We start from the raw sequence: 22,122 nt of genomic DNA, 5'->3' as shown, positions 1-22,122 counted from the left end.
ATGTATTGTTGGGTGCTGGCAAGTCCTCACAATTGTTATCTTTGTCCCCACTGTTGCAGCTACTGTTTCAGTTCATCTCCAGGGTCTTCCTCTTTTGCTGGCCCTCTACTGTACAAGTCACTGTGACTCTATAATGTTTAGCCTGTCCTTCCTGTGAACACTTGCCTCTGTTATTCATGGTAGGCTCTGGTGAGATGTGGGACTATCAGCGAAGATTACTGAGCTTCGATAAGGAGAGAGGTAGGTATTAAGATTTTCAGTGGTTACATTGGGTTGCTAACTGCAAGGTCAGCAGTTCCAAACCACCGCAGGTGTAATTCTCTACCTCTACTCTTGGAGAGAATTACAGCTCTAAAAACTCACTGGGGCAGTTTTACCCTGTCCTGCAGGGTTGCTGTGACTCAGAATTAACTCAATGGCAGTGAGCTTGAGAGTTTAGCCCTTTGGCACTAAAGGATTACAAGTCACTGAGTAACAGGATGTAATGTCATGCACAGGCGACATTTACTACCATTGAATGCTTCAGAGAACTCTGACTCTAGAACTTTGAGCCCACCTCCCCTCCTAAGTGATATGTGAGCTTTTGGGGTGGGCAAAAGGCTTACAGTCTACATGTGAATAAGCAATAGCCCTGTGCTAAGAAACTTAGCATCAGTTGTTGGTTGAGCCGAGTGGATGACACTACTGTCAAATTGTTTTTGACTTATAGAGACCCTAGGAGTTGATGGATTTGAATTGCTGGCCTCTTGGTTAGAAGCCTGGTGCTTAATCCTCTGTGCTATTGGAGTTTGCAAAAGCAGGGCTTGGAATTGTGTGTTTAAACCAGGAAGAGTGCATATTATTCATGCCTTTCTTAGCCTCCCTGCTTGTGCAGTGTTCTTCAGTAGTGTTTCTGGATGAAGGGAAGAATGCCTATGAGGAGGTGTTACCTCTCTTCTCCCACCCTTACAGCCTCAGTTGGCAAAGGATGCAGGTAGTCATGATCATAAGAAAAGGCATCCTGAGACCCAGATCCTTTGGGAATTAGAGGTGTCTTGCAAGGTAGGCAGGCTCTCAAGACTATGTAGACATATCTGTAGACATAAGGTGTTCACGGGGTGAGAGTGAGGCATAAACTGGAGAAAGGCGACAGAAGTTAGACTAGATGTCATCCCTAACAGAAACATGCCAAGAGAATTCTTGGCCTGCTTCATTAACTCAGAAACAAAGTAGTAAGTACAGCTTCTTGGCTCTGTTAAAGAGAGAATAGAATTAAAATTTTCCTGTAAGATTTTTTGGACAACTTTTATGTGTTTCTCTCGCTAAATCTTTTCATTGTAAAGATCTCTGATTCTTCTTGAAGGCTTCTAGAGGCAGTAGTTTTAGTAAATAGACCAGTAACCTGTTTACTAATTTCAGTACAGTCAATGTCTTACTCAGAGCCAGGAAGTTGTGCATTAAACTGTATACTTTTAAGTCCTGTAAATTCCAGCATCTCAAACACATGGAGGCAACCCCATACATTAGCTTAGGTATAAATGGAGCTCTGTTCAAGAATGGTGTTCCTCATTTTTAAGGATTCTTATCAAAAGGGGTGGGTGGAAGAGAGACAGGCATAACAGAATTTCAGATTCTTAAAGAATATAGATTTGCTTGGAATCAAGGCAGCTGATGAATCTCTGAAACTTTTGCTCTGAAATAGTTTTCTGATATTTTCTTTTTTCCCCCCTGATATTTTCTTAAAACCAAATAGTAACTCAACCCAAACTCACTACCCTAAAGTCCATTCTGGCACATAGTGACCCTATAGGACAGGGCAGAACTGAGTGGCAACATTCTCAGCTGCCACACACCCACCCCCATTTTGTTATGGTTTCAGTGAAAGTTCCCACAGCAAATGGGTTTTCCAGTCAACAACTTGTGTATAAACTTCTGTGGCATTAACTGTAGTGTGCCAGCGAACATTTGTCTTTGTTAGTTGGTATAAGCCACTAACTCGTGGGTGTTTTATGCCAATCTGGGAGTGATTTCAGTGTAAGATTTTGATTAAGAGGGTGATAATTTTGAGGGTTCCTCCAGTCTATATCATAGCCCTCAGCCTGGTCTTTTCTTATACATTTGAATTTTGTTCTGCATTTTTCTTCCTTTCTGATCTGGCCCTTTTGGTGTGTCCTTGGTGAGACTAACTCTGGGACTAGACAGCCTCATCTTTCTCCCACAGCCGCTGCTGGTCAGCAACCACCTCCAGCCCTCCTAAAGACAAATAGTAGCTGAGCTTAATTAGTAAAGAGTGTCTGCCTTGAGCCCTGTGAGTTTTCAGAATCTGTCTAGATTAAGGTGACCAGACGTCCCGCTTTTGGTGGGACAGTCCCGATTTTAAACAATTTTCCTGCCTCCCGCGGCGTTTTTTAAAAGGCCCAATTTTTGGAAAGAATGCACGACAAGCTAGGGTATACGGTTTTCGGCTGCCATGTGGCTATTTCGCCAGGATATGAGTTTTATCAGTGGTGTCCCGCTTTACCAATGTTAAAATCTGGTCACCTTAGTCTAGATGGTATCAAACTGATAACAGCAATTTGAAAGATTAGCTAGGAAGAAATGTAAAGGGCTGTGAATTTATGTTAATGAGTAACAGCTCAGGAGGGGTGTGAAGATGGTTGCACAACTTAAAGAATGTAATCAGTGTCTGAATTGGTGTACGTTTTGCTGTGTACATTCTCAAAATAACAAAGTCAGTATGTGTGGGGAATCAACCCCTAACAAATAATCACGGGTCTGGTAGGCGCAATTGTATAGCTATAATATAGAAAGAGTACAGTAAAGTCATAGAGAATAAGAGAGAGAGTAAAATGAAGGAGTCAGACATATTTCATGGTAGCATGCTCTCACTTCTTGGTGGTCCACGTGGGGATGTGGGAGGAGGAAAGGGTAGGAGAATGAGAGGAGAGGGAAGCAGGACAGAAGGAGAGGGGACCAGAGGAGAGCACATCTTTATTGTTTTGGGGCTTTTATAGGTAGCCATTAGTCATGCATATTCAGGTGTTACAGATGTCACCAGGTGGGTGGTGATCACAGTAAAGTCCCTGAGCTCACAGGTGAGGAAACCCAATACCTGCATTGGGGGAAGGCATGAGGGGGATGGGTGCCTTGTTGGGAGGAGATAATCAATGAATGTCTGCTTCTACAGGGAAACAGAATCAATCATTCACTCACTTTAAGGTAGCATAGCTGTTAGGGGAGAATCTGTGGGAATGGTATTTGTTAGTTTCCCATACCAATAAAGTTAGAATTTTAAAAAATCAAGTAAAAAATGGAATTCCTTTCTGGGATGGCCACAGAAGTGGAGAATGTCTTACAGATAGATAATGATATTTTCAGCCATTACTGCCTGCAGGCTTCTCTCTGATCAGAAGGGCAGCCCCAGGAATGCTCTGGCTCCTGCCCCAGCTCTTAAGCTGAATGTGACAGAGGGGCAGAGCATTTGTAATACAGGAACTGTATCAGGTACTGCAGGTGAGCGTAATAGCAACTTGAATAAGGAAATTATCTGGAGTCTTGTGTTGGAGGAAGGTCAGAGGCAGCTTCTTACTGAAGGCAGCATTTGAACTGAAAGGGAGAAAATAAACTAGCTCAGAAAAACCCTGGGAGTATAGAACCTAGATTTCAGGTTTTAGGATTGTTTTGAAACATAGCTGTGCTGAGTAAAGGCAAGTTAGGGGTTGGCTTTGGGAGTGCCTGGCGAGGGAATAATGTGTGCAAAGATGTGGAGGCCAGGAAGCCTGAGAATAGAATAGTAGTGGGAGGAGAAACTAGAAGCTCTGAGACATTTGCACTCTAGAGAAACCCAGATGAGGCCCAGAACAGTCTGAGTTACCACTTGGGGGATGGAGAGGGTGACTCAGCAATGCTTAGTGACCAATTGAAAGTCAAGGTTAGTCAAAGGTGATTTGCACCTCTGGTGAGGGTGTGGCCAAAGAATCCCCATCTAAAAACACACTTAGAGGCCTGACAGCCTCCTTGTGGAAGGTAAAGGCTTTCTGTTCAACGAACAGCCACAAATAATTTACAGAAGCAACAAAGCCGACATGGAAGAAGCACAGCAGCCTGTGTGACCACGAGTGTCAAGGGATCAGGTATCAAGCATCAAAGAACAAAAAATCGTATCATTGTAAAGGTGGTTGAGTGCAGAGTGGAGATTCAAAGCCCATCGTTAGGCAACAGGACACCCCCTTACTGAAGGGTTGTGGGGAGGAGATGAGCCAGTCAGGGTGCAGGGTAGAAACGATGAAACATAACTTTCCTCTAGTTCTTAAATGCTCTCCCCCCCCCCCACTTTCATGATCCCAATTCTACCTCTACTTCAGTACAATTATCATGTGTTCCCAATAACCGCACACAATTGTTCAATCTCCAAGAATTGAACAATTCTCTGAAGTTGTCCGCTGACCTTCCTATCCTTCCCTGCCGGGTTCATTTTACCATACTAGCCTGTTCTCATTGCTCCTTCTCAAACGACTTTCTGACTTGACCTGACCTCTTATTCAGTCATTTGAGCAGTATTTTTAGCGACCTTTCTACTTGCTTAGTTTCTTCTTCTTTTACACGCCTGTTGTGTTTTTGAGGGGAGGAAATTTCATTTTACTTGAAGGAAAAAATTGTTTTGGGGATATATAATACATATTGCTAGGGTTTAGCAGTCCCCAAGTGATAATTCTTACAAGGAAACTAATCCAGAATAGGGATAGAAGGTTTGGCTTGACATTAGAAAGAAGAAAGTTTGTTCTGAGTATACATCATTCTAAGAATACTTGAGAGGCTTAGAAAATAACTCCTGTTTTAACAGATCAGTGGGTATTATATAAAATGTTCCTTTCCAAGGAAGAGGAGTCACAGACATTGTAAAACTCATTCTTTCCACTCTCAGCTTACCTGTTTGGGATTTTCCTGGGGAAGGAATGATTCGGTGTTTTAGAAAACATGCTTTCCAGTTGAGTTAGTTAATTGTGCCAGCCTGGCCGATAATCATGTGGTACTGGTTGAAAGGCGGAGGGATAAATGGGTGGTGAAGCCTCGCCTTTCTAGTTCTCGGGTCTCTTGCTTTGTGATGGTTGTATCGGGTGCAGCTGCCTTAGCAGTTCCCTGCTTCAGCTTGCAAGATTGACTTCCTCCAAGACATCCCCAAGGAGAAGCCGCATGGATCTATCCCGATGCAGCCCTGGGTGCTGGAGCAGCCATGTGGAGACCCCTGCCAGTGCTGAGATGCTTACATGTTCACGGACTCAGCTTTCCTCCTGCAGTCGGCATCATTGCCTCTGTTTTGTGAGGTGAAGGACTTTGTGGACTGGTGTTGGGTATGGGTTAATGTTGGACTTGTGGGCTTGGGCAGCATTGGGTTGGGATGTATTCGTGATGCACCTTTTCTTTACATAAAACTCTCTCTTATACGTGAGTCGCCGTGGATTTGTTTCTCCAAAGTACCCAGACTAATACACCAGTTAACAAGTTCTTCAAACTTTGTAGGATTAAAAAATAATAATTTTAGTTTCAGAAATCCATGGAGGAGTGTTGAGAAGGGATAGCAGAAGTAGAAACTGCCAGTGGAAAGTGTGAAGCTACCCTTGTTGTAGAGCTTCTTGGGACAAAGTATGTTCAAGTGTTTTGGCTTTTTAAAACATTTTTCTAGAAGCAAGGAGAACATTATGTACAACAACGTAACTCTAAGCTCTTGCCAATTTAAAGTTAGCAACATCCAAGTTAACCCAGATGTGAGATGCCTGAGTACCATTAACCACCTCTGAATGTTGGTTCTTGTTGGCTGCCTGTGAGTCCCCCTACTCATGGTCACTTCATACACAAAGGAACAAAGTACTGCCCCATCCTGCATCACCCCATGGTTTCTCATGTGTTCTTGTGATTCCTCAGGGAGATGATCATCTAGGCTTTCTGCAGGCTGTGCTGAAACCTGTTTAGTAGCGTACCTGGAATCAGTGGTTCTCCACCTTCCTCATGCCACGACCCTTTAATAGTTCCTCATGTGGTGGTGACCCCTCATCCCCCAACCATAAACTTTTCATTGCTACTTCATAACTGTAATTTTGCTACTGTTCAGAATCGGGCGACCCCTGTGAAAGGGTTGTTCAACACCCCCCCCAAAGGGGTCACAACCCACAGGTTGAGAACCGCTGCTTTAAATGAAGATGAAAACAATGTTCATTCAAGTGTAGTTTGTCTTTTGTGATCAGAAAAGTTATTAGAAAAATCAATAGATTGGCATTTTCTTCTGCAAAAATGGAAATTGCTTTCTAATTAAGTGTAAGGTGAAAGGTGTCTTTAAACCAGAAAAACTTACTGATAAAAAGAAAGGCTTCAAGGAACTACAGCTGGAGGCCTAAGCATAACAATTGTGAGGATGGCGCAGGGCCCGCAGGGTTTCCTTCGGTGGGACGCACTCAGTTACTGTGTCGGTCCATCTCCTGGAGAGTCTTCTTAGCCTTAAGTCCCCAAACTTACCGAGCCGTCCGCCCCCTTTTCAGAAAAAAATTGCTCAGTGCCCCCAGCAATAAGAATGTTGGTACTATAAACGAAGATAAAATGTAGTTAACTGCTTGCTTAGCCCCCTTAATTGCCCCAGCCCCCTCAGGAGTGCTGTCACCCACCACTGCTTGCTGCTCCCGCTCCGTGAGTGGCAGACTGGGTAGGTCCTCTTCACGCCACTGGACAAGCCATGTTTGTACAGGCAGTGCTTTGCTGTTCAGAGGTTTTGCTGATTCATGTTTGGTTCCCTAGATTTTTCTCTCATTATCGATGTTCTCTATTTGTTCATTTGCTGTTTTGCTCATGTGGTTCTCTGTCCGGAGTCTCTTGTAGCTCACTGAGCATGTTTGAGACCGCGGATGGGATGCAGTCTCTTACTAGTTCTTTCAGCATTGGGGCTTTCTCAGAAAATTGGACAAAATTTCTCTCAGTTTTTGTCAACAATCTATACTTGTTCATTTTTTTGTTGAGAAGTGGATAATTTTAAGTATTTTAATGTAATAGCACAGATTCTCCCACTCAGAGATTGCTAATGTTTGCCAATTGAGGGCTATAGCCATCCATTTGTGACTTTCCTCTAGTATTTTTGCAAAGTATGTATTTCTTGAGTGTGGACAGTGAAGTTTATGTTCTATTCTGTGCCATCAGCGGGTGATCTGACACAGATTTCTTTAAATCTGACACAGATTTTAAATACATGGCAAGAAATAGGGTTCTGTTGCTTTAAGTCTTATGATGAATACCGTTAGGGAAATGCTTTGCAGCTCAGAAGGTTTGATTCCTTAGGGAACTATAAGACTAAGCAAAATATAGTACCCTAAGTGGAGAGAGAGCAAAAACAAGGTGTGTACCACCTCAGACATGCAGCCCACAGCCCACAACCAACCTTGGCAGGGCCAAAGCATTGGGGGAGGTAATAGCACACTGCTCTCTTATCCACAGCCTCCTCTTCATAAAGCAAACCCGTCAGGATCCAGAGTTCCAAAAGAGTTCATTTCAAATTTACCTTTCCAGTTGAGTGGTTGACTAGATGGAGGGACCAAACTCCTAGAGCTTCCTATACCATTTTGTGTGACCTGACAGTGAGGCAGTCCCTAGGGAGGAACATGGGCACTTAAGGGGATCTACTAATAAAAATGGTTTGGGGTTTGCCTCTCACCACTGGTAGAAAAATTACTAGATATAAGACAGAATGAAACCAGTTTTTATGTTGTCCACTTTATCCCCCAATTAACACAAATGGCCACGTAGGAATGAATACTGGTGTAAGTGCTTAGAAAACGGTTTCTCCAAGCTGGTCCCTTCCCACACTGTTACTACAACCACGAGACACAGACTCTCAGAAACCCCACAAGACAGCAGGCTTCAAGAACATAAGGCCCTCACTGTCAGTTCTTGGTTTATGGGATTGTGGTTAGGTCTACTATTTCCTTTCAGTTTGAAGTCTTGGAGCAATACTACCTGTTGAGAAAGAGGAAGAGAGTTTGCAATGAGCATTTAGAAGAGGGAAAGGCCGCTTACTACCATGCGTTGGTTCTGTGACCCTCTCGTTGCCTTCTGGCCTATGTGTTCTGTATATATTCATCTCTGCATTTGGCACATACTAAGATTTGCAGCCGATGTTTACTAAGCACTTAACTGTATTCTACTCCAGTCCCTTTGGACCCAACCAGTAGTACTGTGAAAGAAAGGCCAGGTAATAGCTTCCAAAAAGATTATAGTCATTAAAACCCTATAGAACATTTCTACTCTGAAACACATAAGTTCACCAGGAAAGTGAAACATCTCAACAGCAGTGGGTTTGGGTGTATTTTTTCTTTTGATCTTATTCTGTGTATATGTGGGACACTTAACACTGAGGGAAATATGACGAGGACTATATTCCGTAACTTATAACAGGGAATCTGGAAAGCTAGTAGTCCACGGTAGGAAAGTCATCACTTTGGTAAGTTAGAGATAAAGTTCAAATACATTATTCTGCTTTAAATATCGTTCTCACAGATTCACCCTTAACAGCCATGCTGCCTTAAAGTGAACGCATGATTAATTTTATCTCCCTACAGAAGCAGACATCTTGTTGGTATCTCTTCTATCTTGTCTCCCAGCCCCTCTCATACCTCCCCCCAGTGCAGGTATTATGTTTCCTCACCTGTGAGCTCAAGAGAGCTTACTGTAGATTCCACCACCTTGTGAAGTATGTAGCTAATGAATATACATGTCTTATGACTACCTACAAATATCCCAAGAAAGTAAAGATTTTCCCCACTCCTCTCTCCCACTTCCACATGGACCACCAAGAGGGACTGAGGTGAGCTTGTGTGTCTGACTATTTTATTCTCTCTCTTATCTTTCCTATTCTCCATGACTTTATTTTAATCTTTATGTATTATAACCGTACAATTGTGCCTACTGACCCTTCGGTTGTTAGAGGCTGGTTTCTTCTAACATCTATATTGTAGTCACTACCAAAAACATTTTCTTGATTCAATCTTCACAGCATCCTTACAACATCAGAACTATTTCCTATGCCAATAGAGAGGTTAAATGACTTGCCCAAGATCACACAGCTTATAAATGGCAAAGCCAGAATAAGAGCCCAGGTAGTCTAGGTTCATTCAGTATTTGCCTGCGTAAGTCACATATGTTGCAGGTAGTGGAACTGTGGTTAGGACTGTCAGCCCCAACCTACAAGAAGCTAGTATTCTTTTCTTTTTTTTAAAATCATTTTATTAAGGGCTCATACAACTCTTATCACAATCCATACACACATCAATTGTGTAAAGCGCATTTGTACATTCATTGCCCTCATCATTCTCAAAACACTCTCTCTACACTTAAACCCCCGGCATCAGGTCCTCATTTTTCCCCTCCCTCCTCGCTCCCCCCTCCCCCATGAACCCTTGATAGTTTATAAATTATTATTTTGTCATATCTTGCCCTGTCTGACGTCTCCCTTCACCCACCTTTCTGTTGTCCGTCCCCCAGGGAGGAGGTTACATACAGTTCCTTGTAATCGGTTCCCTCTTTACTACCCACTCTCCCTTTACCCTCCCAGTATCACCACTCACACCACTGGTCCTGTAGGGCTCATCCCCCCTGGATTCCCTGGATTTTCAGTTCCTATCTGTACCAGTGTACATCCTCTGGCTAGCCAGACTTGCAAGGTCCGAATTCGAGTCATGGTAGTGGGAGCGGGAAGGAAACATTTTTTAGGAACTAGAGGAAAGTTGTATTTTTCATTGTTGTTACAAGGAAGCTAGTATTTTTGAAGTTGAAACTAAAAAGTAGCTCTCTGGTTTTCCCAAACTATAGAAGAATAACCAACTTAATTACTTGCTTTACATAGAAACATTGATTTCCTCCAGTTTCACTGGAAGTAAAAGTTGGATGTTGACCCTTGCCACTGTCACTCCAACTCCCCTACCCTGGCTATTTCAGTGTCTGCTGATAGTGATGGGGCAGAGCCAGAGGTTTTCAGAAGACATACTTCATGAACTTTTAGGATGTTCGTATTCGATCTTGAAGTCTAGATTCTGGGAGAGAATGTTAGCCTCTCGAGCCTGGGATTTCAACTCTCTATAAAGAAGAGTGTACCTCTAGCATTCTTAGGGCAAATCGGTAACATTGGGGTCACGAAATTAGGACTCAAGACTTTTCTAGAAACCACTGATTTCTGTCTCTAGACTCTGGGATGAATAAAGCAAGAACCCTTCTTAGTATGTAGGTTGCCCAAAGTTAGTTTTTCTAGAAAAGACAGTTGAAGCAACTATAAGAATGGTGTGGGGACATTTGTCTGGACTCTTCTGACTTTACTTGGGGAGGGAGAATCAGACTCAGCATCAGCCCAAGGCGAGTGGAAGCCAGACATACTCTCCAAACTTCTTAGCCAATTCAGATATCAACCAAGGAACCTTCCTACTTGGTTCAACAGTACATTGCAATGGACACACAGAACTCACAGACTATACTCATAATTATGGTGTCTATTAAGGAAGTTAGCAGGTTACAGTTCAGGATTAGAAATGCTCAGGATACAGTTCTTCAGTTAATAACACTTCTACTCAGGCAATGTTACCAGTGCTCTTTTACGAACTCCGTTCTGTCATTCTGCCTTAAGTAAGCCTCTGCCCCCAAACACACTACTGTAGCTCCACAGGCCTGCAAATCTAGCACCCCTGAGTTTCCTACCTAAAGGCATTCAGCTTTTTCACTCCACGGCTCAAGAAGCCTGCCACTCTGCTTACGCTCTTGGTGCTGCTGCCTCTGTTGCTACCGCTTTTCTAGTGTCACAACTCTGTCTCCTGGATTGAGAAGGTTCAGTGTTCAGGCATCTGGGGTCCAAAGGACATTCCGTTTTTGCCTCTTCTTTCTTGGTGGTAGTGAAATCCTCCCTTTATGCTTCTAAGAGGGCTCATTTAGACCTAGCGGGATAGTGTAGTGGTTGTGCTGCTAGCATGCCATAAGGTCAGCCGTTTGAACTCACCAGCCACCCCATGGGAGAAAGATGAGGCTTTTTGTTCCCATAAATATTTATGGCCTCAGAAACTTATAAGGGCAGTTCTACCCTGCCATTGAGTCACTGAGATTCAGAATTCACTCAGTGGCTGTGAGCTTGGTTTGAAGGATAGCAAAATTGAGCAATCCCCTTGCTAGTGTTCCACATATGTTCTATGCGTGGCCCCACCACACGAATACCATGAGCCTTATTTACCTTATTAGTAGGGTATCTGGTCTCCTTAGTGGGACACACATGTCTCGCATTTGCATAATCCTGCCCAGTCATGACTAAAAGAGCCATGTCAAGTACCACACCAATATTTGGTTATAATTAATTCTCTACCACACACTGAAGATACAGTAAAAAAAAAAAAACCCTTTGTGGAGATTATTGGAAAGAAGAAGACAAAAATATAAAACTAGTAAATGTTCTGAAGACAGTTAAATCAGGTGTCTTGAGCAGGGTTCTATTGAAATGCAAAACCAGCTAAGCATGTATGTACATTTAGAGGGAGGTAAATAGCCAGGAAACAGCTCACATCATTGTAGAAGAGGGCAGGTTGCAAGTCTGTAGGTCAAATGTTAGACTAGAGGTGTCTCTTGACCCAGTTAGTTAGCTGTAGAAGTGGTAACAGGTTTTGGCTATGGAGGCAAATGAACCCAAAGATCAGTAGGCGATTAGCTCAGGTCCAAAGAGCTGGTTGTGGATAATCCAGATACAGGATCTAGAACTGGGAAAAGGCACAGTAAGTTGTTCCATGTGTTCCATATGTGAGGGGTACCCTCAAAAAACGTTGATGCTCATTTGGTTTTTTGATATAAGGGAGATAGTGCATTTGGAGTTTGTTCCACCAGGTGAGACTGTTCAAGCTTTCTATTTAGAGCAGTGGTTCTCAACCTTCCTAATGCCGTGACCCTTTAATACAGTTCCTCCGGTTGTGGTAACCCCCCAACCATAAAATTATTTTCATTGCTCCCTCATAACTGTAATTTTGCTACTGTTATAAATTGGGCAACCCCTGTGACCGCTGGTTTAGAGATTCTGAAAAGTTTGACAGTGTGTAACCAAAAAGGCCTGATTTGTGACAGATGGGGGACTGGTTTTGCCAGCATGACAATGCACCTGCTCACGCAGCCATCTCAGTGTGCCAGTTTTTGGCAAAAACAGCATGCCTTTCTTGCCTCACACACCTTACTCATCTGACATTGCTCCATGCCACTTCTTGTTTCCGAGAATGAAGAGGGACATGAAAGGACAGCAATTGACATAGAAGAGGTCAAGGAAAAAATTAGGGAGGTGCTGTCAGCCATCCAAACAAATGAGTTTGAAAAATGTTTTCAAGATTGGAATCACAGATTTGACGAATATATTAAGTGTAATAGAGAGTACTTTGAGGGTTACAAGGTTGTTTTTTAAAAAATATTTAATCACATAACTTTGGGGAGAATTCTGGGGTTTGGGGGGGTACCCCTCATATATTTCCATCTATTATTTATATTGAAAGCAGACCACACACCCTTGAGAGAATCTCATCACGGGAGGTTACCTAGTCTTAATCACCAAACATAGAATCCTGGCCCAATCCAATTTGACACCAAACCATTATCCTGTCACACAGGAAAATGAAAAGCATATGAAGAGGAATGGAGTGTTAATTTAGAGAAAATAAGTGGAGCCTTTGTGGTGTAGTGGTTTCACATTGGGCCGTGATCCACATAGTCAGTAGTTCAAAACCACCAGCAACTCTGTGGGCTTTCCACAGAGCAAACTGTCAAACATTGTTGAATGTATAATTTAGAGAAAATGGTCACCTTTCTGGGGAAATTATATTTGAGTAGAGACTTGAAATAAGTGAAGGAACAAACCTAAGCCACTGGGTATATTAGCATTAATCCAAATTGCTGTTAGCATTATCCAAGCTGAATATATTCTTTTCTCTTTTTTTAATAGATTAATTTATTTTTATTACTAATTATTTCACTCTATTCTTTTTTAAAGATAATTTTATTGGGGGCTCTTATAACAATCCATACACCAATTGTATCAAGCATATTTGTACATGTTGCCATCATTATTTTCTAGATATTTACTTTAAAAAAAAATCGTTTTATTAGGCGCTCATACAACTATTATCACAATCCATACATACATCAATTGTGTAAAGCACATTTGGACATTCATTGCCCTCATCATTCTCAAAACATTTCCTCCCCGGCATCAGGTCCTCATTTTCCCCCTCCCTGCCTGCTCCCCCCTCCCTCATGAGCCCTTGATAATTTATAAATTATTATTTTGTCATATCTTGCCCTGCCCGACGTCTCCCTTCACCCACTTTTCTGTTGTTCGTCCCCCAGGGAGGGGGGCTGAATATATTCTTTCAGACTACTCATAAGGATTGTTTTGCTTGGCTTTCTGGTCAAGATGAGTGGTGATGCTTTTTACAAAGCCCCTTGGGTGGTAGGAAAACAGGGCACAGTACTCTTGGGGCTGCCTAGATGTTTCTGCCTCGGGAGTGTGGTTCACCTTATTTGATATTTCCATCACTCACAGTCTCTCTCCTTTCTTCTTTCAGTTTGAAGCATGACTTCTCGGAAGAAAGTGTTGCTGAAAGTTATCATACTGGGAGATTCAGGGTAAGTGTCCTCATGGATTGCAGCTTAATGCTTTGTGTTGGTCTTAAGCCTTGGAACTTGTGCTCTCCGTCCCGATATTTACCACTTCCTTCTTTGTCTCCCCGCTTTTTGGAACATGGCAGAAGTTTCCATAAGCCCTTGTTATGTTACACTCCCTTTTCTGATTTTAAGCTTGCTTTCCTATTTTCTGTATTGAATATTTTGTTTTTTAGGTAGAAGTTTATACAATTAGGTTCCCTTTTTAAATTACTCTTGTGTCGATTGTTCCATGACGTTGATTACAATTTTCACCATGTGCCAGCATTTTATTCTGTCCATTATTCTGTTTCCACTGATGTCACTTCTTTCCTCTCGTCTTCCATTTTGCTTTTGTTTCAATGTTGACTGTTTGGTCTCAGGTAGTTAATTGTTTCAGGAACACATTACTCAAGAATGATTTTGTTTAGGATCCTATCGCTATAGGAAGGTGGCCTCCAGGAGTATTTTTAGTTCCAGGTTAAAGAGCATCTTAAGGTAATGGTCTCAGGAGTTGCTGTTTGTCCAGTAAGTTAGGTCTTTTAAACAACATTTGAGTTTCATTTTACATTTTTATATTTAGCAGGGGATCATCTAGTTCTGTGGAGTGCAGGTTAAAAGAGACTGTTAGTCTGGGTAGACTAGAGAAACAAATTCATAGACACTCATGTGTATAAGAAAGAGCTTTATATACAAGAGCAATTGAGTATTGAGAAAACATCCCAGCCCAGTCCAGCGCAAGTCCGTACATCCGGGATTAGCCCATTGTCCGATACCAATCTATAAATTCCTCTTCAGACTCATGCAACACATGCAATGACGCCAAATGCAGGAAAAGATCACAGGTCAGTGGGTGGAAAGTCTTGTGGATCCAGTGGCAGTGGAAGCATCTCAACACTGGCAGGGGCCTCCATGTGACTCCTTCAGCTCCAGGACTCTAGCATAGCTCCATGTGTCTTGTCCACAGAAATGTCTTCCAGGGAGTGAGCGAGTGTCCCCTCTCTAGTGTGCTATTTATCTCCTTAGCAGCTCCATATGAGGTCCTCAAGCTATGACCTGATTGACAGGCTAAATTCCACCCTTCATCTTTTTAAAAAAATTAAAAATTTTTTCTTTTAATCATTTTATTGGGGGCTCTTAGAATGCTTATCGTAATCCATACATCCATCCATTGTGACAAGCACAGTTGAACATTTGTTGCCATCATCATTCTCAAAACATCTGCTTTCCACTTGAGCCCCTGGCATCGGTTCCTCATTTTTTACCCCTCCCTCATGAACCCTGTGTAATTTACAAGTCATTATTATTTTGTCATATCTTACACTGTCCAACGTCTCCCTTTACCCACTTTTCTGTTGTCCAACCTCCAGAAAAAAAGAGTATATGTAGATCTTTGTAATCGATTCCCCCTTTCCACCCCACCTTTGGTCCACCCTCCCAGTATCACCACTCTCACCACTGGTCCTGAGGGATTCATCTGCCCTGTATTCCCTGTGTTTCCGGTTCCCTTCTGTACCAGTGTACATCCTCCGGTCCAGCTGGATTTGTAAGGTAGAATTGGGATCATGATAGTTGGGGGGAGGAAGCATTTAAGAAGTAGAGGAAAGTTGTGTGTTTCATTGTTTCTACACTGCACCCTGACTGGCTTGTCTCCTCCCCGCGACCCTTCACTCTTAAGTCTCAAATTGATAACAGGATATGTAACTACCGCAGAGACTGTGGGCTATGTGGGGCTTTAATCCTGTGGACTAGTTTCTAACTTGAGTCTTGGGTTTCCTTTGTTTTCATTTACTCCAGACAAGTAGATACTAATAATTGTATCTAATTTGGCTGCTCACAGCCTTTTAAGACCCGTTAACATGATTTCCTGGTTGCTATTTGAACTCTCACCTAAGTAATGGCTAACATTTTAATGGAAGCCCTTTGCTTCACACTGGCTAGATAGGGAGCCTTGCTTATTTAGATTTGTTGCCAGTAGCCTTATGACTGCCAAATAGAGGTTTTAGTTCATTGTTCTTGAATCAGCCCTATATGCAGAGGAGACTGGGACTGGAGAACTGGGTCCTCCTCCTCAGTCACCCTCTGACCAAGTAATTCTTGAGTAGCTCGTAAGTGTATGTGGCAGTGCTTTTCAGACTTGGCATCTGAAGTGCCCATGAAAGCAAGCATTGACTGGAAGCCATGCAGTAGTAACACTAATAAATGCAGGTTGTTGTTGTTGTTAGGCGCCATTGAGTCAGTTCCAACCCCATGTGTCATCTGCTCAGTGGAGTAAAAAACAAACAAACAAAACTGACATCGAGTCAATGCTGAGTCATAGTGACTGTACAGGACAGGAGAGAACTATCCCTGTGAGTTTCCTAGACCATAACTATTTATGGGAGCAGAAAACCCCATCTTTCTCCAGCAGAGTGGTTGGTGGTTTTGAACTGCTGACCTTGCAGTTAGAAGCCTAACCCATAACCACTGTGTCACTGCTCAGTGGAGTAGGGGTTAGTAAAAAATAACTGGGAGACAGCACTTGGAGTCTCCCGTGGAGATTGGAGAGTAGGAGTGACGGATAAGAATCTCACTTCTGATACCAAGATGTTTTGTCTGGCACAGTACTCTTTTTCAACTCTGTTGCCCCCCAGGATGCTCTCCTTTTTCTGCTGGGGTCTGTAACTCGTTACAGTGACCACATAGAATGCACAGACAATGTTTGTGATTACAGGGTTTATTGGGGAAGCTAACCGGCTACGATTCCGGTGGAAATGCTCCAGATAGAGTTTTCAACAGGACATTGCTAGAGTAATCCAGCCTTTAACAATCGTGGGGTGTCCGTAGGTGCAGTTGTATGGTTATAATATATAAAGATCGTAGTAAAGTCATAGAGAACAAGAGAGGTAGGAGAAAAGATAATGTTAGAGTAAACCAGTCTAACAGCCATGGGGGGGGTGTAGGAGCAATTGTACGGCGATGATATATAAAGATTATAGTCAAGTCATAGAGAGGTAGGAGAGAAGATAAAATAAAGGAGTCAGACACATTTTATGGTAGCATGTTCACCTCTGGTACAGCCATGATCTCAGCATCCAGGTCCGCGCAGAGAGAGGGAGGAGGAGAGGGGAGAGAGCCTCTTTATTTCTGACCAAGGCCTATATATACTTAGGGGTGTGCAAGTCCCCCTGATTAGAGGTAACCACATACATCACAGGAAGGGGTTGTACAATAGGCATACGTGTCCCAGGAAGGGGATGAGCTAGGTACACACGTAATAGGAAGAAGAGGGATGAGGGGTACACATGTGATAAGATGGGAGGTCCCTAGACGCAAGACAGCAGCCTACCCTGGGTCATCTTTGAGTGGGCTTGACCTTGTCTCTGGGCTCTCCTTCAGGGAAGCAATCCACTATTAACAGAAAGGAGTGGACCCTACTTAGGGTGCGACAGACTATACAGTCTGATTCCTTTAGATGGCTGATAATCCTCAGGGAAGTTAACATCTAAGCAGCTTGCGTTGACTACCAAGTGTACAGTCATTTACCATGTGATGCAAGCAGATTCCTAGGTTTGGCATATATTTAGGGGTAACCTGGAGGAAAACCTTTCTGTATCCAACAAGATAAAATAAAGGAGTCAGACACATTTCATGGTAGCATGATTACCTCCGGGACAGCCATGATCTCAGCAGCCAGGTCTGCACAGAGAACAGGAGCAGCAGAGAGTGAATCTTTACTGTCTAGCATTATTTGTAAGCAGCCGTAAGACATGCATATTCAGTAGTTACCTATGTCACAAGGTGGGTGGTGACCCCAGTAAAGTCTTGCGCTCACAGTAAGGAAACCTAATACCTGCATTGGGGGAAGGTATGAGGGGAGATGGAGATACCAAGAATGTCTGCTTCTAGCAGCATATCTGTCAGGGGAGAATCTGTGGGAATGCTATTTGAAGTAGGATAATGTACTTGAACTTTATCTCTAACTTACCCAAGCGGTGGCTTTCCTACCGTGGACTACTAGCTTTCCAAAATGCCCTCTGTTATAAATTAGGGAATATAGTCCTAGTTATATTTCCCTCGGTGTTAGTTTCCCACAGGGCATATTAGGAAGTTTTTTCAAAGGTACTAATAAATGCTGAAGGGCCATGCCACTCTGCTGTGCACCTCAAGCCCAAGGCACGCAGCTCCAGCTGCACAGGTCAGTGAGCCCAGTTCCCTGAGTGAAGTGCCCAGGGAGGCACTCAGCTCCAGGCCCATGGGCCAACAAACTCAGATCCCCCAGCCTCCTGCCCCAAAGCCTTCCGCTTTCCTTGCTCTGTGAACTGGAAGTCTACCGCTCGGTCTCCTGCTCTGGCCTTGGTTCTGTTGTTGCTCTTCTGCCACTTTCAGTGTCCAGCTGCTTTTCTGGGTCAAGGAGGCTCACGTACGGGAATCTTGGGTCCCGGGGTGCACTCCTTTTCTACTTCTGAGGTGACTGAAGCCGTGGCTTACCACCATGCGACTTCTTCAAACTGCAGAGATAATTGTTAAATAATAGCGATCTTAATGTTGCTTTTTTTTTTTTAAGTAGTTTTATTGGCATCTACTTTACATATCATAGAGTGTAATCATTCAGTCAGATTAGGTTGAGTTATATAAAGGTCATCAAAGTCAATTTCAGAACATTTTCTTCTCATATATTGCTCTTTTAGAAGGAGAATATATGTGGTGTCCTTCAGAAAGGGGAAAAACACTAGGTTCTCCCCTTTCTCCCCTTTGAGCTCTCGGTACCAACATTGAGCAGCAGTTTTTCGACATCTGGCTCACATCTATGCTGTGCATTTTTATCTCAAGAGAAGGTATACTCTAATAGAAGGAATGTTGGGAGATTTGCTGGTATCTTTTATTGTGGGGGCAGTTCCTTGTTCTTCAAAACAGACAGGTTCCTTTTAAAACTGCAAATAGAAGAATTGGTTTTTAGTTCCTTCCTATTTGACTTATGCATGTGGTTTTTCTCCCATTCCAGAGTTGGTAAAACATCACTCATGAACCAGTATGTGAATAAGAAATTCAGCAATCAGTACAAAGCCACAATAGGAGCAGACTTTCTGACAAAGGAGGTGATGGTCGATGATAGACTAGTTACGATGCAGGTACGTATATGTCTCAGCTTTGCTAACCAAGCCTGTTCGTTTATATAGTCACTTCCTTGTTACCTGATACCCAGGAGTTTTCTTCCCTCTTCTTTAAATCCCCAAATTTGTATACATGGATATTTGGTACTGACTGGGTTATCAGGTAGAACATGACACCTAGTTCAATTTCAGATAAAGAGCAAACAGTTTTTTAGTATTAGGAAAGTATGTCAAAAATATTGGGTGGAATATATTGATTAAAAATAGACTATAAACATTACTTGCTGCTTATCTGAATTTTGCAGGACTTATGTTTAATGGACAAGATTTGGGCTTGGTTTATTGCTCCTCATTGAGTAATTTCATACCTATATTCACATGTGTATGTTCTAAATTGACATGTATGGCTTAGAAATCTCTGTTGTAAAGAATTTAACAAACTCCTGTCCCTTCCAGCAAAAACAGATAAAATCACTATATAGGAACACTTCCAATAATCTTAGAACTTAAGTAATCTCTGAATATGAGTTCATAGCCACATGAGGAAATAATGTACCACAAGAAATGTTCATAATGACTAGAGATTTTTATATAAAGGAATAGAAACCATAGTGGAAAGGGATACTGTAAAAAAAGGGTATAGAAAACTTAGAACTAGAAGTGAAAAAAATCATCATTGAAATACAGTTGAGCATTAGATTAAGGACAGAAATTTATAAACAGCAATAAACTACAAGAGCTGATAAATTAATCTAGAAGAAAACACAAAATAACAGAATCCAAGAAGTTACAAGAACAACTAGAGAGAAAAGGCATTCCGTTTGAATAAGCAAAGATGACTGTATTCAGCTGGGTTCTCTATAGAAGCAAAACCAGTTATACATAAAGGGGGGGGGGAAGTAGTGGAAGAAATTATATCAAGAAAATGACTCACAGTTGTAGAAGCAGATCTGTGGGTCAGGTGTTAAGTTGGAGACTTTCATGCTGTTGTAGTTTATGGGGCCGCTGAATCCAGGACTGAGCACAGGCTGCAAAGGTGGATATACGAAAGACCAGCAAGTCAGGCTTGCTAACTGGAAAGGCAAATAGATCCAAGGCCAGATGGCAGGCCATTAGTGGCCCCTGGGATCACCAAGACAATATGGCAGACAGTTCCAAAGAATCAGAGCTCGACTAGGATGCAGGATCCAGACCTAGCAAGAAAGCAAGCAAGTTTACCATAGCATCCACTTATATAGGAATTGGACCATGCTCCCGAGGACATGTCCTTTAAGTTCCATCAGGTCTGTGACCGAGTAAGGGAGTTGCACTCCATCTACTCTTTCTTAGTTTTGATTGGTTGTTTACAGCACATCCCATTATGGAGTTCATTGCATTGTGTTACATAATATCATGGGAGATTACCGAACCTGAGCTGCCAAACTACTGAGGATCCTGACTGGCCAGATTGACCAAAAACCTATCACAGCGGAGGCAGTGGGGGGAGCAAAAAAAAAAAAAAACCTATCACAGCTTGCCCCTTGTCAACTTGACACGTTACCTTAAAGTATACATAATCTCCAAACAAAGACAATAATAAAGCCACACTTGAGCCTAACTAGATAAGGAATAACTGCAGTCTTTGTTTTTGCACTGATTACGTGGCCATAGCTGGTAGTTAGAACTGTTCTGTGTTCCCTTTGCGTTCAGCAAGCAAGCGCCTCAACTAGTCATGCTTCTTTGCATGATTGGGTGACTCAAGCTTTTATCTTGAAGGGTCTGTGCCATCAGTAGCCATGTCAGAACTGAGTTGCTGTAGTTTGCCATTGAGTTTAATTGAATCGCATGGCATTACTAAAGGAATCTCTTGGATTGCGGATATTCTTCATTACCTTCACTATGCAGTAGCAATCTAGTTTCCCCTTGGTAATCAGGATCAATCGCACCACTCGTCGATATAGTGACATCCTTATTGCCTGTTGCTCTAGAGTTAGCAGAAGTCCAAAATGGTTAGGAGACATTCTTCCAGTTCAGCGGAATCAGGCTGTTTCCCCAGATTTGGAGTATTCTTTCCTTTGGAACTAAGACTTCTAGACCCAAAGAGCATGGGATCACAGGGACAGGAAGCAAACGTGTGAGTGAGTTACACCCAGGACCAATAGTGATTAGTGCCAGCCCCATTTCTACCCCGTAGTTCCAGGACCCATGAATCTTGGCTGTTGGAGAAATAGCACCATATTTTGCCTGCAGTTTTAGAGCACTTAAAACAACCCTCCTAAGTGTTGCCACCTAGCAGGCACCTTAATTCTGTCTTTAGAAGTCCATTCCATTGTTCTGTCAAGACAGCTGCTTCAGGATGGAGAACACGTTAAGACTGGTGGATTTTGTATTTATCCAAGCATGTCGTCTTTCTCTAGGAATTGTCGCTCCTGCTAACATGTCCAAAGTATGTGAGATGATGCCTTAACATCCTTATTTCTAAGGTAGCGGACCACATTAAGTTTATTATCTATGAGTAACAAGATTCCCAATAACAGAGACAAATAATAGACCAGGAAGAAATGGTGTAAGCAGACAGTTAATTGAAGAAACCTTATGACCAGTACTTTGACTTCAGAGAATTATAAAATCAAAACGCTGATTGTGTGAGTGTGTTTGTGTAACCACTTCAGTGGAGACTGCCATTTTGAGCTCCAATGTGAACAAAAACACACCTACCAGTTGTCTTTGTCTGTGTACATATACCCTAGGAAAACTTATAGACATAAGGAGAGAGATGTGGGAAAAAATGTATCATGCAGCCTTGTGTCTAATAGTGAAAAACTGGAAATAAGTCAAGCAACCAGGGAAATATGTATATGAAGGCAGGGAATAGTACATACTTTTTTATTTTGGAAATTGGGGCAGAGGCCAAGTTTCAAAAAATGTACATGGAATCTTCTTCCTGGGGAGGAAGGAAAGGAATTGCTACAGGGGAGGTTTTCTGTTTCCATAAAAAACTAAGTGACAGAGAATGGCAGTGTCAAGATTGTAACATGAGAATGGTGGGTAGATAAATGTGTGGATGTAATTTTTTTTTTAGATGTAATTTTGAGTATAGAAAATAAATTGTTTTGATTAAATATTAAAAATTTTAAGGATAGCCATTGGACTTTGCGTTCCTAAATGTAAAGTTAAGTTTTGTGGAAACTTACTAAGAATAACCCCCTAATTTTTCAGTTTTTCTTTCTTTTTTAATCGTTTTATTAGGGGCTCATATAACTTATCACAATCCATCCATACATCAATTGTGTAAAACACATTTGTATATTCATTGCCCTCATCATTCTCAAAACATTTGCTCTCCATTTAAGCCCCTGGCATCAGGTCCTCATTTTTCCCCTCCCTCCCC

At 42.3% G+C, this 22,122-nt stretch overlaps 1 protein-coding gene across 1 annotated transcript in view; it reads left to right on the top strand.

The window, feature by feature from the left end:
* The first annotated feature begins 13,591 nt into the window (after nt 1-13,591).
* Nucleotides 13,592-22,122, top strand: part of RAB7A (RAB7A, member RAS oncogene family) — an 18,954-nt gene continuing 10,423 nt past the window's right edge. Inside the window, exons 1-2 of the mRNA XM_004702357.2 lie at nt 13,592-13,644; nt 18,644-18,770. Coding sequence (XP_004702414.1) covers nt 13,592-13,644; nt 18,644-18,770 — 180 coding nt within the window. The remainder of the gene's footprint in view (nt 13,645-18,643; nt 18,771-22,122) is intronic.

The sequence above is a fragment of the Echinops telfairi genome, unplaced genomic scaffold, assembly GCF_000313985.2.
Source record: "Echinops telfairi isolate 266 unplaced genomic scaffold, ASM31398v2 ScPeMD7_31;HRSCAF=116, whole genome shotgun sequence".
Lineage (NCBI taxonomy): Eukaryota > Metazoa > Chordata > Mammalia > Afrosoricida > Tenrecidae > Echinops > Echinops telfairi.
The sequence above is the reverse complement of the archived record's forward strand: the minus strand, read 5'-3'. Positions and strand labels throughout refer to the sequence as shown.